This window comes from Rhinolophus hipposideros, assembly GCF_964194185.1.
Source record: "Rhinolophus hipposideros genome assembly, chromosome: 4".
Taxonomy (NCBI): Eukaryota; Metazoa; Chordata; class Mammalia; order Chiroptera; family Rhinolophidae; genus Rhinolophus; species Rhinolophus hipposideros.
In genome coordinates this window covers 2981210-2998850 of record NC_138050.1, presented here as the reverse complement: position 1 = coordinate 2998850, position 17641 = coordinate 2981210, and the positions used below count along the sequence as shown (strand labels likewise).

The 17641-nt window shown below is 35.2% G+C and overlaps 1 protein-coding gene across 1 annotated transcript in view; it reads left to right on the top strand.

Moving 5' to 3' along the window:
- Positions 1 to 17641, top strand: part of RNF17 (ring finger protein 17) — a gene marked incomplete at its 5' end in the record, with an annotated part of 94277 nt that overhangs the window by 26845 nt on the left and 49791 nt on the right. The window contains 5 exons of the mRNA XM_081046130.1: positions 827 to 985; positions 4173 to 4356; positions 5176 to 5344; positions 6646 to 6836; positions 7728 to 7869. Coding sequence (XP_080902256.1) covers positions 827 to 985; positions 4173 to 4356; positions 5176 to 5344; positions 6646 to 6836; positions 7728 to 7869 — 845 coding nt within the window. The remainder of the gene's footprint in view (positions 1 to 826; positions 986 to 4172; positions 4357 to 5175; positions 5345 to 6645; positions 6837 to 7727; positions 7870 to 17641) is intronic.

The window sequence follows — 17641 nt, the reverse complement described above, 5'->3', positions numbered from 1 at the left end:
TAAAATACCCTATGAAACTTTTTCCCAATCTATTCCCATTCCATCCAGCCTGTCCCTCCCTTCCAGAGCTTCTCTATGCATATACAAACACACATACATACATTACTTTTCTAATTTTTTGTTGTTTTACACAAAACATAGCATACCTATGAATATACAAAGAATTAAAATAACACTATTCTGTTATTTTAATTCCTTTCTTAATATACTCTGGAGATCTTATCAGATGCAACACTTGGCTTAATCAGTGTTATATACAAAAAATGTCTCACCATCTTTTACTCTAACCAACTCTACCTCCATCTAAACACCCATCTTCCCTTAAATGCTGCTCAATATGTTGTCTTTCCCCAGACATTTTTTCACGCCTCTCCAACCTGATAAGATTTGGGATTCAGAGTGACTATGAGCTAATTTTGGGAATACTATAGATTACATAGGATTTTAGGTGTCTATATTAGAAACCTAATCATTACCAATGGGTTTATGAGTTCCAAATATGTTCACAAATAAACTCTGAAGTTTTGTTGTAATACAAGGGACTTAATATTACTGACTTTACAGTCTGACTACCACATGAACTGCAATTCCACTTATTTAACATATTTTGCAAGTAAATAAAATATTTGCAGTTCAGTTTGCTAATCTGTTTGTTCCACTAGTCTAGTTACTATTTTGGCATTGGATTCTTTTGTGGGACCTCCATATTCTAGAGTTTGCAATGCCACAAGATACTTATTATTCTTTTAGAGGATATTGCATTCAGGTTTTGTGAATTCTTTTCTAACTTATGGTTTATTAATGTGGTTTAAATATTCTTATCCAGGTCCTCCAGAGCTAGTGTTTGTAAGTCATGTAATACATCCTTGTCACTTCTACATCCGGAGGTATTCACAAAGGAAAAATGCAACAGTATTAGAAAAGAAGGTGAATCAGTTTTGCAGTGAAAGTGTACACCTTCATCCTTCAGACATTTTGGAGCTAGGTAATGAAATATTACTACAGGTTAAAATGTCAAGTGTACATAAAAATATAATAGTTGGCCAGCTCATATAAACTTTTTATAGGACAGATTTGTACTCCAAGCATAAAAGTTTTGGAATCATTTAACATAAGTTAAATTTTATTTAGGTAAGTTAGCTAAATACTCAAAATTGACCACTGAGTGAGATAACACAAAAACTCCATTATAGAGTGAGATGAGTTTTATAAATGATAAAACCCAGCGCTTGTTATGTAGTTTGCCCCTTGGTCTCCAAGGCAAATTGTTCCTCTAAGATGATTCCTTATAATGTGACTCCAGTCCCTTGGTGTCCACATGTAATGCTGAGGATGTAATTAAACACTTGATGAGATGCTGGAGGATAGTGGCATCTGTTTCCTAGGGCCACACAAAGGGTTATTGGGAAACTTAACCAGTCCATCTTAATTCTAAGGATATGTGTAATTTGTCATAATTGGGGCTTTCATTAAAAATATTTTCCTTGTAACTCTTGACTAAATTTGGTTATACTCTGTAATAAGATGAAGCTATGATTTGTTTGATTTACTAATACAGCATTTTTCTAATTCTGTTAATAGCGATCAATGTCTATATATAATACCAAAAAGTGTAATCTGTTTAGTCTTACATAGTAGTTCTTTAAAAGTGTGATTAACTCTCAGCACATCTGTGGAGCTTAACAGAGTATCAGAAGCCTAGGATCATCACATACTTCTGACAAAAATTAATAATAATTTTCAAACTTAAAAAATAACACAAGTTTTTAAAAGGAGGGAAGTGTAGTGTTAATTTTTTTGCAAATAATTCTCCGAAATTTAATACGTGCCCAAAAGAGCTCAACTTAGATTTAGAAAATGTACTAAGAAAGCCAGAAACTCGCCCTTTGTTTTAAACTAAGGATAATTATTATTTCAAGATAAGTGTATACGAGTATGATTTAAATACTCATTTATATTTTGAGAAATTAGTGGTAAGGGAAGAAATGTGATAGGATGCTTTAGGAGGGTATCCTCTTGTTCACTCTGACTACCTGTTCTTCGTTATAAAGAACAAAAATGGCTTCAGCAGGCTTTTATCTATTGCAAGAAAGAACGTTTAATAGCATGTAGTTTAAAACTAAGAATATTGGTTATGTGGTATATCAACATATGAGAAGGGTCAACAACAATCTCAAGGACAAAGAAATGTTTTGGTAGAACTTAAAAGCCCCCCCCCTGATGTGCCTCTGAACTATCTTGATTTTATTAGTATGTACAGAGGGGATTATAGAGCATCCTTCTGTGCATAATCAGTGATCAGGTCTTACTAAATTTATCTCTGCTGTGTAGCTTAGTTTTTTTTTTTTTTTTTTTTTTTATTAATTAATTTATTTATTAGTTTCAGGTGTACAAAACAAGGTAATACTTAGACGTTCATCATTTATATCCCTCATACTGTGAACCCCCCTCCCCCCATCCACTATCCCTCCGACCTCACACTGAACCATCACATTATATATATAAAATTATAGTTGGCATTCATTAATGTTTAGCTTCTGATGTACAATGCCATGATCAGGTATCCACAGTATCCCTGAGGTGGTCTCCCAAATAGGACGCATGTCCATCGGATACCCAACAAAATCTTTACAACATTATAGAATACCTTCCCCAAATTAATTTTCAAAAGAAAAACCCTGAGGCCATCTTGTGGTTACCAGCTGCTTCCAAATCCCTTCACCTTTCCCCTTATCCCCAACCCCCTCCCACACACCCATCTAACCACTCTCGGTTTTTTCTCTGCGTCCCCAAAACTGACTCTGATTAGTTCATTCACATAGTCTTTTCTTTAGATTCCATATATAAGTGAGATCATATGGTACTTGTCTTTCTCTTTCTGACTTATTTCACTTAACATAATGTTCTCTAGATCCATCCATGTTGCTGCAAATGATAAGATTTCTTTCTTCTTTATGGCTGCGTAATACTCCATTGTATAAATGTACCACAGCTTCTTAATCCAGTCATCTACCGATGGGCATTTTGGTTGTTTCCATATCTTGGCTATTGTGTAAAGTGCTGCAATAAACATAGGAGTGCATACAGATTTTTGAATTGGAGTTTTGGATTTCTCCGGGTAGATGCCTAGGAGTGGAATTACTGGATCATAGGGTAGTTCCATTTTCAGATTCCTGAGATACCTCCATACTGTTTTCCATAGTGGCTGCACTAATCTGCAGTCCCACCAACAGTGCACTAGCGTTCCCTTTTCTCCACATCCGCGCCAGCATTTGTTGTTTGTTGATTTATTGATAATAGCCATTTTGACTGGAGTGAGGTGGTATCTCATTGTGGTTTTTATTTGCATTTCTCTGATGGTTAGTGTAGCTTAGTTTTTAAGGTGATGGGTTCTAACACTATCTGAGTTCTCCTACCTCTTCTAAGTAGCTACCATTTCCATAGGTTTGTTGTGGGAGTAAATGAACTCAAACATAAAATACTGAAAACATTGCTGAGCTCATAGTAAGCATTCAAATACAGGCCTCTTCTGTTTTCCTGGTTATTTATAATGCATCTGATCCCTCCGTAAGGTCTTCCTCTGCTCCTAGGTCCTTGGTTCATCTTCCCCTTCTCTGAACTGCACTGTGTATTAATTGAATTTTGGCATTTCACATTTTGCTTTTCGTTGTTTGTTTATTTTCATTCCCCTTAACCAAGAGAAGGTCATTATTTCTTCCTTTATGTTACCAAAATATTTTACAAATTTTAGTACATGTATATATGTACAATGCATGTGTGTACACGCATGAGGATAGAGGGTCTTTGCTGTTGTTATTAAAGTCATTTATTTGCCTGTCTCTTTCTTTCTTGAGTATCTTGATGTCAGGATGGTCTCATTCATCTTTGTTATAGTTCATAAAACGTAGGTCCTCAATAAGTGACTGCTAACTGAATATTCTTTGTTACCTCCCCTTTCAGCTGATAAGTTTCTGCGGGACAGGAACTATCATAATACACTGCCTTGATCCTTCTCATAGCACTTGACATAGTACTATTATCATTTATCAGTAGATAAATGAATTAAGACTTCTTAGTAGTGGAAGTTAGAGCTTATTAAGTATTCGTAAATTAGAGCTTATTAAGTATTCTTTCTCCATAAACATTGATAATGATTTTTCTCCCTTATTTAGGTGCAGCAATATTTGTCAGCAGTGTTGAAAATGGAATATGGTGTCGAGGAATTATCACTAAATTAATTCCAATAGAAACTGAAAATATTAAGAAACGTCCAACTAAATTCTCAGTCCATGAAGTTTCACTAATACAAATATTCATGGTAGATTTTGGAAACTCTGAAGTGCTAATTGTTGAGGGGTATGATATTTTTACATTATGTGTCCTTGGCCTGCTTAGAAAACGTTTGTGATGGGTGTAGGGTGGATCCTAACGATTAAAGGAAATTGGAAAAAGGTAGAGAGCAGTAATTTATCATTCTCCATTTCCAAGGCAAATAGTTTTGCTCTATAATTTGTCTTAAAAATTACTAAATTAGTAAAGTGTTATTTACTAGTGTTACTAGATGGGGAGCTTAAAAAGGGAGCTTTTTGACGTATCCAAACATAGTACTCTTCTATGTTGCTTCAAAGCAGGGAATGATGATGCACAAAAAGTTATTTTACATACAGTGTTACAGTTAGTTGCAGGATGATTGAGTAACATTTTTAGTCAGATTTCTGTAATTTCATTGCATGTGAAAGTGGCACAGTGTCTAGCTTACTCTTGGTATTAAAAAATGTTTTCCTCAGTGTTCTAGAAAAGAAAACAAACTGAAAATGAATCTGTGATAAGGACCAGTATTAACTATAGCCTGGTCACTAATTATTTAATGGTCACAGCTTTATAAATAAACAGATGTCTGTTTGGCGGCATCATTATCCCCTTTAAGTTTAAACTGGATAAGTACAGGAAAGACAATTCAGATAAAGGCAATTGAGATTTAATTCTATACATAGAAACAATATCTGTACTTCTAAAAGCTAGATTAACTTTATATAGTAAGGAAATATGAATTAAAATATAACTTTCTAGAAGATTTAACTTAAGGAGAGTATCCTTAGAAATGCATACCTTTTATGGGGGAAAGTTTGGGTTTGAAGCATTATTTTCAATAAATGTCACTTGAATTCTTCCTAGAGTTGGTGATACCCGTGTGAGAGCAGAACGTAGTACTGAGCAGCGTGTAGTACTGCGTGACTTAGGTCTGGTTCTGAGGAAGTCTGAACCATATATTGAAAGGCTGTTGGAAGATATCCAGCCATTAGCACAGGCATGCTCATTGAAGGACATTGTTCCACAGAATTCAGTAAGTGAAACTTAAATTATTTCTTCTTCTGGGGCTAAATATGCCAGTTTTAGCTAGGTATTGCAAATCAGATTGCTGAGTGTAGTTTCAAGGTACCAGTTCTTTTGGCGACTACGTTTTGCATAATAAGCCAATAGGTGCCAATAAAAAAGAAAATGAACTTCAGTTTCCACAATTGGAAATGTTCTTAATGGGAAATTGAGTAGAATAAGCTTATATAACATAATGATAGGTGAAATATCCAAATAAACCACTAAATTTTGGAGTCAAATAAATATACAGAAATTAAAATAAGGCATGGTTTGTGTTTCTATACATTTCTTCAGTAGTTCCATGACACTTTGTTCATTACTTATAGCCCATATTGTATTCCTTTGTATTATTTATTACTGTCTAGCTATTCCCCAGCAATATTGAAAACTCCTGGGAGACAGGAATTGTGTGTAAGAATGTATGTTTAACAGTTATATTATTATAAAATCTGTGAAAGCAGAAGTCTGTGTCTTTGCTCATCATTGTATTTCCAGCACTTAGCTAGGTGTAGCACATAGTAGATATTCAACAGATATTTGAAAGAATGAATAAACGAATTAAAAAAACACAAAAATACTAGCACCTAGTGTTTTCCTCAAAATGGTAAAATTGTTTAATTTTGTCTTATTCTGAGTAGGCTTTACTTTTATACTCATACTCATCTTTAGAAAGATGTTTTATATTTTTGTTTTTAAGGAATGCGTAGTTTTGACCCTTGAAATTTATTTTAGGTATCGGTAATCTCAAAGTTTCAAAGATCAACTTAAAAAATTGTTTTTCAACAGGTGAATATTTTTCTTTATTGTTTAAGTAGCATATACAGCATGTATTGCTAGTAATGAGAACTAATTTAACTGATGATGATTATAAATACCTTGATTGTATTACATGGCTTCCATTATACTTTCCTATTTGCCTTTTGAATCTTCATCATTTCAATGGAAAATTCTTACCTAATACTTATTTTATTTTAAAATCTTTATTTATAATCTTCATGCTAATATCCAGAAGTGAAACTAAATTCTAAAGTAGAACAGCGTATGGGCACCTTGAGGCTATATTTGTAAAATCAAAGTATAATCCATACATCACGCATATATAAGACTGTCCTGAGTTTGTGGCCCCAGCTGCTGCTTAGTATCTATGGTTGGTTCCATGCCTTTGCTCAAATTTGCGGACTTTGGTTGGTATAAAGTTAAATCCAGAGCATTGCACCATTAGAACTAATTATTTTTACTAAGTGCCTTGGAATTGAACTTTTTCCACAGAAAGAAGGCTGGGGAGAAGAAGCTAAAGTAGAATTTTTGAAAATGGTAAATAACAAGGCTGTTTTAATGAAAGTTTTTAGAGAAGAAGATGGTGTGCTTATTGTAGACCTGCAGAAACCACCAACAAATAAAATAAGCAGTGATATGCCTGTGTCTCTTAGAGATGCATTAGTGTTTATGGAACTGGCAAGGTAGGTAACTTAAATATTAAGTTATGTTTATAAGGTACTAAACCTTAAATATTTTTGAGATAATAGCTATAAATTGGAATAGCATATTTTACCTTTGAAAACTATGGGCTGTAAAGTGAACCTCAACATACTCCAAGAGGTTGAAAATATTGCTATCAGAGTTTTCTAATTACAGTTGTCTCTGAAAACTACGTTGAGATCATTTGATTTAAGGAAATCAAGAAGTTAAGGTAGCTCAAAATAGAAACTATTTGTGCATACTGAATATTTTTTTAGACTCTTGATAATTTCAAAGCAGCTCCATTAGTATTTCAAGGATTGTAGTTTAACAGTTCCTGATTTAAATTTTCTAACCATTCTATTTAATATATGAATCTAGAATAGATACTTAAAAGTTTTTCCTCCCTCATCTCTGATGAACAAAGCTGACTAACCATAGAGATAGTGGAAGATACTAACTTTCTGTCCTGAGTAATTACACAACTCTGAAAGTGAACCAAGTAGGTTCCATTCTGGAAAAATAAAAGCGGTCTTGGAGCTGGGAGAGGCCAAAGAGACCTCTCAGCTGTCCTTAGCGAGTGCTACCACACACTGTGGTTATCAAGTGCACCGAACAGTTAGAAACTTTGAGTAGAACCTGCAAATCCAGCTCAAAAATGTTCCAACACAAATTTGAAAGTTAATTATTGAGTTTTGAGACTTGGCATCTTATTTAACTTGATTTGATAATTGGAGACAATACCAAGAAGTGTTATAAGTTAGAAGAGAGAAATTGGAAAATACTTTGGCAGATAAATCAGTGTATGTCCAAGTCCTTTCTTCAGATCAAGTCCTGAGAAAAGAGACTAAGAAAATGGCTCTTGCTTATGTTTTAATTATGCTTTTAATTAGGTTTAGGTCACAATCACCAAGAAGTCACTCTGGAAAAAATATGACTTTACACTATAACCCACCTATTTTGCCTAAAGAAATGACAGATGTTTCAGTTATGGTTTGTCATATAAATAGTCCTACTGATTTCTATCTTCAGTTGGTAAGTATATAGTATTCCTTTGAGACAATATTTTTGTAAATTTTAAATAGAAATGTATAACAGAAATGAGTTCCCAGTATGAATTTTAGAGCAAACAAGCCACTATGAGCTGTCTGTAAATTTAGGTTTCTTAGTAGCTGCAACCTTAAATAAGAAATTCACATGATTCATAGTAAATTGAAGGAATTCTTCATTAGGCAACTTAGTGATGTGTGGAGGGAAAGGACAGTGAAGGATATATAATGTTTCTCGCGACCTTCAGAAATCTATGACTGACCTTTGAACAACATAGGGTGCCAACCTCCTCACTCCCTACCACGCAGCTGAAAATCCTGTAATTCCTGTATAACTTTTGATTCCCCAGAAACTTACTAAGAGTGTACTGTTGACCAGAAGCCTTACCAATAACATAAACAGTCAATTAACATATTTCAGATGTTATATGTATTATATACTGTAGTCTTGAAGTAAAATAAGATAGAGAAAAAAAGTTAAGAAAATCATAAAGAGAAAACACATTTGATAGTATTAAAAAATCCACATATAAGGGGACTCATGCTGTTAAAACCCATGTTCTTCAAGGGTCAGCTGTAGAGACTAGGAAAGCATATAGAGCTGACAGATCAAAATATAATGATAAAACCTGTTTCTGATCATGTGTAGCTGAGAATGGACTGATTATCATTAGGTAATTTTCTGAATTTGAACACCAAAATAGATTCAGATAAAAGGCATTTCATATTACCTTTTGGATATGTGATTGATGGGTTTAGATAGCTACTGAGTTCATCCTTGTAGATGTCTTCGCGTCATTGCTTTATATGAATTAATTCATTCTAAGGGCCATAATGCTTTGTATGAATGAACTCATTAATTTTCACAACAATCCTATTAGATACCGTTACCTTCATTTAGATGTGAAGACTCTAACCAAAGGGATGAAGCAACTTGCCTGAGAAAGTAGAGTCAGGACTGACCTGGGCAATGCAGCTGTACTCAGAAGCTGCTCGTGCTATGCTGCCTCCCCAGATGAGTTGGGGAAATCTGCTTGTTCAGCCTTAGAGTGGAACTTGCACGTATTCCTTTTGTTGAATTGTTTTTAGTGTCTTTAAATTGAGGTGAAACATATAACAAAATTCACCATTTTAACCATTAAGTGTAGAGTTCAGTGTCATTATGTCTGTTCCCCATGTTGTGCGGCCATCACCACTGTCCATCTCTAGAACTCTTTCATCATCCCAAACAGAAGCTCTGTACCCCTTAAATAGTAACTCCCATTTCTCCTCCCCCAGAGTCCAACAACCTTTATTCTACTTTCTTTCTCTATGAATCTGCCTATTCTAGGTACCTCCTAAGTAGAAAATAAGCAATTATTTTTCCTTTTGCGTCTGCCTTATTTCACTTAGCATAATATTTACATGTAACATGTATCAGAATTTCACTTCTTTTCATGGCTGATTAATATCCATTGTGTGTGTGTGTGTATACACACACACACACACATATATATGTATATATATATATACATATATATATATATGTATATATAAAACCACATTTATTTATCCATCTGGTGATGAATAGTGGATTGTTTCAACCTTTTGGTTATTGTGAATAATGCTATTATGAACGTGGTATACAGTATCTGTTTGGGTTTCTGCTTTCAATTCTTTTGGGTATATAAGGAGGAGTGGAATTGCTGGATTCTATTATACTAATTCTATTTAACTTTTCGAAAAACTTCCAGACTTTTCTGGAGCAGCTGCAACATTTTACATTCCTATTATAACAATGATAAGGGTTCCAATTTCTCCACATCCTCACCAACACTTTGTTACTTTATTTTTAAAAAATAATAGCCATTTTAAGGGTGGTATCTCATTGTGGATTTGATTTGCATTTCCTTGGTATAGTTGAGAACATATTTTCATGTACATTTATTGGCCATTTGACTATTTTCTCTGGAGAAATACGTATTCCAGTTCTTTGCTCATTTTTAATTGGATTATTTTTGTAGGGTTTTAGGAGTTCTTTATACATTATGGATATTAATCTTATCAGATTCATCATTTTTAGATATTGTCTCCCCTTCTGTGTGTTGCCTTTTCACTCTCTTGATAGCATTACTTGATCCACAAACTTTTTAAATTTGATAAAGTCCAGTTTATTTTACCTTGTGTTGCCTGTGCTTTTGGTGTCATATCTAAGAAATCATTGCCAAATCTAACATCATGAAGTTTTTCGCCTGTTAGCTTCTAAGAGTTTTATAGTTTTAGTTCTTATATGTAGGTCTTTGATTCATTTTAAGTTATTTTTTTGTATGTGGTATAAGGGAAGGGTCCAACTTCATTCTTTACCATGTGAATGTCCAATTTTCCTAGCATCATTTGTTGAAAAGACAGTCTTTTCTCCTTTGAATGATCTTGTAATGCTTGTCAAAACTCAGCTGGCTGTATATGTGAAGGTTTATTTCTGGGCTCTCTATTCTATTGGTCAATGTTTGCTTATGCCAGTAGCACACTGTTTTGATTACTATAGCTTTGTGGCACGTTTTGAAATAAGGATGTGTAAGTCCTCCAACTTTGTTCTTTTTCAAGATTGTTTGGTCAGTTTGGGGTCCGTTGAGATTCCATATGACTTTCAGGATGGGTTTTTCTTTCTTTTTTTTTTTTTTAATTAAAGCTTATTGGGGTGATAGTTGTTAGTAAAGTTACATAGATTTCAGGTGTACACTTCTGTATTACATCATCTATATATCACATTGCATATTCACCACCCAGAGTCGGTTCTCTTTCCATCATCATGTATTTGATCAGGATAGGCTTTTCTATTCTGCATGAAATGTCATTGGGATTCTGACGAGGATTGCATTGAATTATAGATCGCTTTGGTGGTATTGACATCTTAAGAATATGTCTTCAATTTCATGAATGTGGATATCTTTCCCTTTATTTTGTCTTCTTTAATTTCTTTCAGCAGCGTGTGTAGTGTACAATAAACGTAGAAGTCTGCTGCCTCCTTGGTTAAGTTTATTCCTAAATATATCCTTTTTTATTTTAAAGGAATTGTTTTCCTAATTTCCTCTTCACATTGCACATTACTATTGTATAGAAATATATGTGATTTTTTAATAATGTCTTGATTTTGTATCCTGCCAGTTTGCTGAGTTTGTTTATTCTAATACTGTGTGTGTGTGTGTGTGTGTGTGTGTGTGTGTGAGAGAGAGAGAGAGAGAGAGAGAGAGAGAGAGAGAGAGAGGTTCAGATTGAGATTCTTAGGGTTTTCTACACATAAGGTCATCTACAAAGAGAGATTATTTATTTCTTCTTCTCCAATTGGAATGCCTTTTGTTTCTTTTTCTTGCCTGGTGGCTCTGGAAAAAGCAGGCATCCTTGTCTTATTCTTAGGGGAAGAGCATTTGTCTTTCTTCATTGAGTATAATATTATCTGTGGGTTTTTCACATATGGCCTTTATTATGTTGAGGAAGTTTTCTTCAATTCCTATGTTTATTGAATTTTTTTAATCATGAAAGGATGTTCAATTTTGTCAAATACTTTTTCTTCATCAATTAAGATGATCGTGGTTTTTGTTTTTTCTTTATTCTGTTAATATGGTGTATTGCATTTTAATTTTATTTTTTTGTATTTTGAACCATCATTGCATTCCAGGAATAAATCTCCCTAGATCATGACATATAATCCCTTTAATAGGCTGCTGAATGTGGCTGTTAGTATTTTATCATGTATTTTTGCATCAGTGTTCATAAGTGAGATTGTCTTAGTTTTCTTTTCTTACAGTATCTTTATATTGGCTTTGGCATCAGGTAATGTTGGCCTCTTAAAACGAGTTAGGATGAGTTTCTCTCCCAATTTTTTGGAAGAGTTTGAGAAGGAATGTTGTTAATTCGTTCAATTTTGAATATAATTCATTTATGAAGCCACCTGGTCCAGGGCTTTCCTTTGTTGGGAGGTTTTCGATTACTGATTCAATCTCCTTATTAGGTATAAGTCTACTCAGTCTTTCTATCTCTTTATGATTCAATCTGATAGGTGTCTGTTCCTAGTCCTAGTAGACTCTTGATCATCATTTCATTTCTTAAAATTAGCAGTAGTGTGCCCACTTTCTTCTGATTTTCATAATTTCAGTCTTTTTCTTTTTTCTTAAACTAGTTAAAGGTCTCTCAATTTTGTTGATCTTCTCAAAAACCAACTTAGTTTTGTTGATTTTTTTCTATTATGTATTCTCTATTTATACCAATGCTGAAGTCTTTATTATTTTCTTCTGTTAGTTTTGGGTTTACTTTGTTCTCTCTATTTCTTTAAAGTGTATAGTTAGCTTGTTTGTGATCTTTCTTTTTTTACGATATGCATTTACAGCTGTGAAGTTCTCTCTTAGCCCTGCTTTTGCCACATCCCTTAAGTTTGGTATGTCATTTTTTCATTATTATTTGTCTGAAGATATTTTCTTATTTCTCTTGTGATTTCTTCTTTGAGTCATTGGTTGTTTAAGAATATATTTAATTTCCACATATTTGTGAATTTTCCAGTATTCCTTGTTATTTCTGGTTTCCTTCCATTATGACTGGGAACAATACTTTGTATAATTTCAGTCTTCTAAAATTTATTAAGACTTGTTTTGTGGCCTAACGTATCTTCATGTGGCTCTGAAAGCCACATGAAAGGAGTTACATCCTTTCATTTCTACAAGAAGGACTCCCATTAATTTTTATTTTTTTAACTGGGGACTATTGGGGAACTGTGAGTTTTTCCAGGATCCATCAGCTCCATGTCAAGTCGTTGTTTTCAATCTAGTTGTGGGGGACACAGCTCAGCTCCAAGTCAGGCTGCTTTTTTTCAGTCTAGATGTGGAGGGTGCAGCTCAGCTCCAGGTCAAGTCATTGTTTCTCAATCTAGTTATAAAGGTGCAGCTCACTGGCCCATGTGGGAATCGAATGGCAACCTTGGTGTTATGAGCACGGCGCTCTAACCATGGAGCCATCCGGCTACACCCATTAGTATTTCTTACAGGGCAGGTCTAGTGATAGTGAACTCCCTCATCTTTGTTTATCTGTGAATGGCTTAATTTCGCCCTCATTGAAAGACGGTTTGTTTCTTTCAGCACTTTAAATATATCTTCCCTTTGTATTCTGGTCTCCCAAGGTCTCAGTTGAGAAATCAGCTGATAATATTATTGCTGATCCCATATACATGACAAGCCACTTCTTGCTGCTTTCAAGATTCTCTCTTTGTTTTTGGCTATTGACAGATTGATTGTAATGCATCTCAGTGCATCTCTCTTTGGGTTTATCCTACTTAGGGTTTGTTGAATGTGTTAATTCCCCAGGGCTGCTATAACAAAGTACCACAGACTGGATGGTTTAAACAACAAAACTTTATTGTCTCACAGTCCTGGAGTCTAGTCTAAGATCAAGGTGTTGGCAAGGTTGCTTCCTTCTGAGGTCTGAGAGGGAAAATCTGTTCTATGCCTCTCCGCTAGATTTTGGTGGTGTGCTGGCGATTGTTAGCGCTCACTGACGACTGCTCACTGACGGTCATTGCAATCTCTCTGCCTACTTCACATAGCATTCTTTCTGTGTACTTGTCTCTGTTCTTTAATAAGGACACCAGTCAAACTGAATTAGTTCCCACATAAGACCTTATTTTAACTTGATAACTTCTGCAAAAACTCTACCTCCAAGTAGGTGTCTCGTGTCACATTCTGAAGTACTGGGGGATTAGAACTCCAGCATGTTTTCGAGGGAGGACACAATTCAACCCATAACAGTTTACCCTCTGTTCTATCAAAAATTAATTTCCTTCCTACATGCAAAATACATTCATCTCATCTCAACATTCCAAAAGTCTCAATCATTCCAGCATTAACTCAATTCAAAGTCTCAAATCTTCTCATCTAAATCAGGTATAGGTAAGACTTGGGTATCACTCAAACTGGGGCAAAACTCTTCTCCATCTCTAAATCTCTGAGACCAGACAACAAGTCTAAAACCTAGCAGGGCAAGTTCTAGTAGATTCTTATGAGTGGAAAATAATCCTCCAACTGGGGTGGTGGTCCTGCCCCCTTAGCCCGGGCAGCAGCCTCACCCATTGGAATTGAGGAGTCGTTCTCACCCTCTGGAACCCAGGAGGAACAGAGATGGACATAGGCCTGCCTCTCAGGCCTGTGCCCTCTGAGCCTGTGGTGGTGGTGGCAGACAGACCAGCCTCTGAACCACCTTCAGGGTCATTCTTCCTGTTTCTTGAAAGATAACACACATTCATGGCCAAACACTGTATCAGCTCACTTTCTGCCTACAGAATCCCACAAGTCCAAAAGCCCTCCTTCATTTTCTCCCATCTCTATCCCCTGCAGTTCAGACTCGCAGTGTTTCTGCTGAGGTGATTGATGGGATCCACAACGCGCACACCTGTAATCTCTTGAGCAAACAGTGTCCAGCCACACCTTTGGTGTTTTCTCCAGAGCACACTTTCTTACATTTTGTAGTATGGATAGTCTGAGAATTTTCTAACTCTTCTTCAAGTTCTGGTTCCTTTAACAATTATTTCTTCAATTTATCTCTGTCCGCTCACATTTTATTGTAAGCAGCAAGGAGAAAGCAGGCTGCACCTTCAGCACTTTGGTTACAGATCTCCTCAGCTAAATATCCAAGTTTACTTTCCATCCAACAGAACACAGTTCATCCCAGTTCTCTACCACTTTATAACAAGGATGGCCTTTCCTCCCGCTTATAATAACATGTTCCTCACTTCTGTCTGAGAGCTCACCAGAAGCATTTTTAATGTTCAGATTTCTACCAACAGTCTTTGCAAGGAAATCTGGGCTTTTTCATTCAATCATCTCATAGTTCTTCCTTCTCAATCCATTACCCAATTCCAAATCCAGTCCCGCATTTTAGGTATTTGTTACAACAACGTACTTTCCACTACCAAGATCTGCATTCATTTCCTAGGACTGCCATAAAAAGTTCCACAAGTTAAGTGGCTTAAACAACACACATTTACTGTCTTACAGTTCTGGATCTAGAAATATAAGATCAAGTTATCAGTAGGGTTGGATCCTTCTGCGGGCTGTGAGTGAGAATCTGTTCCTTTCTAGAGAGCTAGCTTTTCTCCTAGCTTTTGGTGGTTAGCTGGAAATTTTGGGCACGCCAGTCTCTGCCTTCATCTTGGCATGTATTTTGTGTGTTTGTCTCTGTGCCCAAATTTACTCCTTTAAATAAGGACACCAATCATTGAATTAAGTCCTACCATATGACCTTATTTTAACTCTGTTATCTTTGAAAAGACTATCTCTAAGGTCACATTCTGAGCTACTGGGGTTCATGACTCCACCATATCTTTTTGGGGGAGACATGGTTCAACTCATAACATTGAACTTCTTGGATTTGTAGATTGATATCTTTCATCAGATCTGGGACGTTTGGGGCATTATTCAAATAATCTTTCTGCTCCTTTCTCTCTTGTCTCCTTCTGAGACCCCTATAATGCATATTTGATGTGTGTAATGGTGTCCCACAAGTCCCTTAGTCTCTTGTCCACTTCATTCCTTTTTGCTCCTTCCTGAGTGATTTCAATTGTCCCGTCTTCAAATTCATTGATTATAATGGCTGCTTAAATCTGTTCTTGAACCCTCTAGTGCATTTTTCATTTCAGCTATTGTACAGTTTAGTTCCACAATTTCTGTTTGATTCCTTTGCATAATTTCTACTTTGTTGATATTTTCATTTTTGTTTTCTGTTGTTTTCCTGGTTTCTTCTAGTTTTTTGTCCATGTTTTTCTTTAGCTCTTTGAGCATATTTAAGACATTTGTTCTTAAGTTTGTATCTAGTAGGTCCACTATCTCTGGTTCCTCAGGGGCAATTTCTGTCTGTTTTGTTCCTTTGAATGAACCATGTTTTCCTGTTTGTTTGTGTGCTTTTTGAAAATCAGATTCCTCCCGACCTGGGTTTGCTGGATTTTTTTCAGTTGTTGAAGACTATAGTTGTTGGTTTGTTTTGAAACTTTTCCAAACTATTTTTGCAAAGACTATTGCTTGTGTGAGATCACTGAAGTCTCTGTTCCTTTAGCTTGTGTTCAGCAAATGTTTTGACAAGAGATTTCCTTGAATGCCAAGCGCTTGATTGGGCATTTGGTTGGTTGCTGTAAACTTTTGGCTGTTCCAGAGCTCTGACAAAGTTGGTTCAGATGATTTCTTGGTTTTTTGGTTTTTTTTCAATAAGTTTCGGGTAGAATGATAGCTTAGAGCTTCCTACTTAGCTGTTTTGCTGATTGTTATTCCTCTATTGAATTTTTCAGTGGTCTTTGGGATAACCGTTAATGGAAGAATATGAAAAACACATACTTAGAAATAAAAGTTCAGAAAGTTTAAAGTAAGTTTTAAATTAATTTAAATGAAATAACAAGAAAAGAGAGATCAGGAAATTTCCACTTGCTTTGTTCTCACAAAAGAGAAAGACCTAATTTTCTTTGCCATTTTAGGTGGATTTTAAATACGTTTTAACCTTAAGGATTGGCATTTGGAGAAATAATCAAACACTTATCTTTTAAAAACTTTTTCAGCTACAGTTGACATTCAGCATTATTTTACATTCATTTCAGGTGTATAGAATAGTGGTTAGACATTTATATAATTTTTGTAGTGACCCCCCCTAGATAAGTCTGGTACCCCCCGGCACTATGCATAATTGTTGCAACATTATGGACTATATTCTCTGTGCTGAACTTTACATCCCCATGGCTACTTTGTAACTACCAATATGTATTTCTTAATCCCTTCACCTTATTCACCCAGCTCCCCAACACCACTCAGCTCTGGCAACCATTAGTTTGTTCTCTGTATCTATGAGTCTTTTTCAGTTTGCTTATTTTGTTCTTTAGATTCTACATATAAGTAAGATGATACAGTATTTGTCTTTCTCTGACTTATTTCACTTAGCATAATACCCTCTAGGGTCATCCATATGGTCACAGATGGTAAGGTTTCATTTTCTTTATAGCTGAGTAATAGTCCATTGTATTAATGTACCACTATTTCTTTATCCAGTTGTCTGTTGGTGGCCACTTGGGTTGCTTCCATATCTTGGCTATTGTAAATAGCGCTGCAGTGAACATAAGGGTATACATGTCTTTTTGAGTTAGTGTTTTGGATTTATCTGGATAAATACCCAGAAGTGGAATTGCTGGGTCATAGGTAGTTCCATTTTTAATGTTTTGAGGGGTTTCCACACTGTTTTCCATAGTGGCTGCACCACCTTACAATCTCACAAACAGTGCACAAGGGTTGCCTTTCTCCACTTTCTCACTTGTACTTGTTATTTGTTGATTTATTGATGACAACCATCCTGACAGGTATAAGATGGTATCTTGTTGTGGTTTTAATTTGCATTTCTGTGATGACATTGAACATTTTCTCATACGTCTGTTGGCCATATCTATGTCCTCTTTTGAGAAATGTCTATTCAGATCCTCTGCCCAATTTTTAATTGGATTGTTTGTTTTTTTGTGTGTTGAGTTCAAACATTTATCTTTGATTTTATTCTGTTTTAAGAACTATGTTTTAGGTACTATAGGAACTATGTTTTAAAGTAACCAAAAGTCCCATATAATAATAGCTCTATTTTAATCAATAATGCAGCCATTTCACAAACTATTGAAATTATTGATTAACATTTTATCACTTCACTTTAAAACCATTAGCTACACGGTTGATAGGAAACCAAATATTCATATAATGCCATGAATTAGTTGAATTACA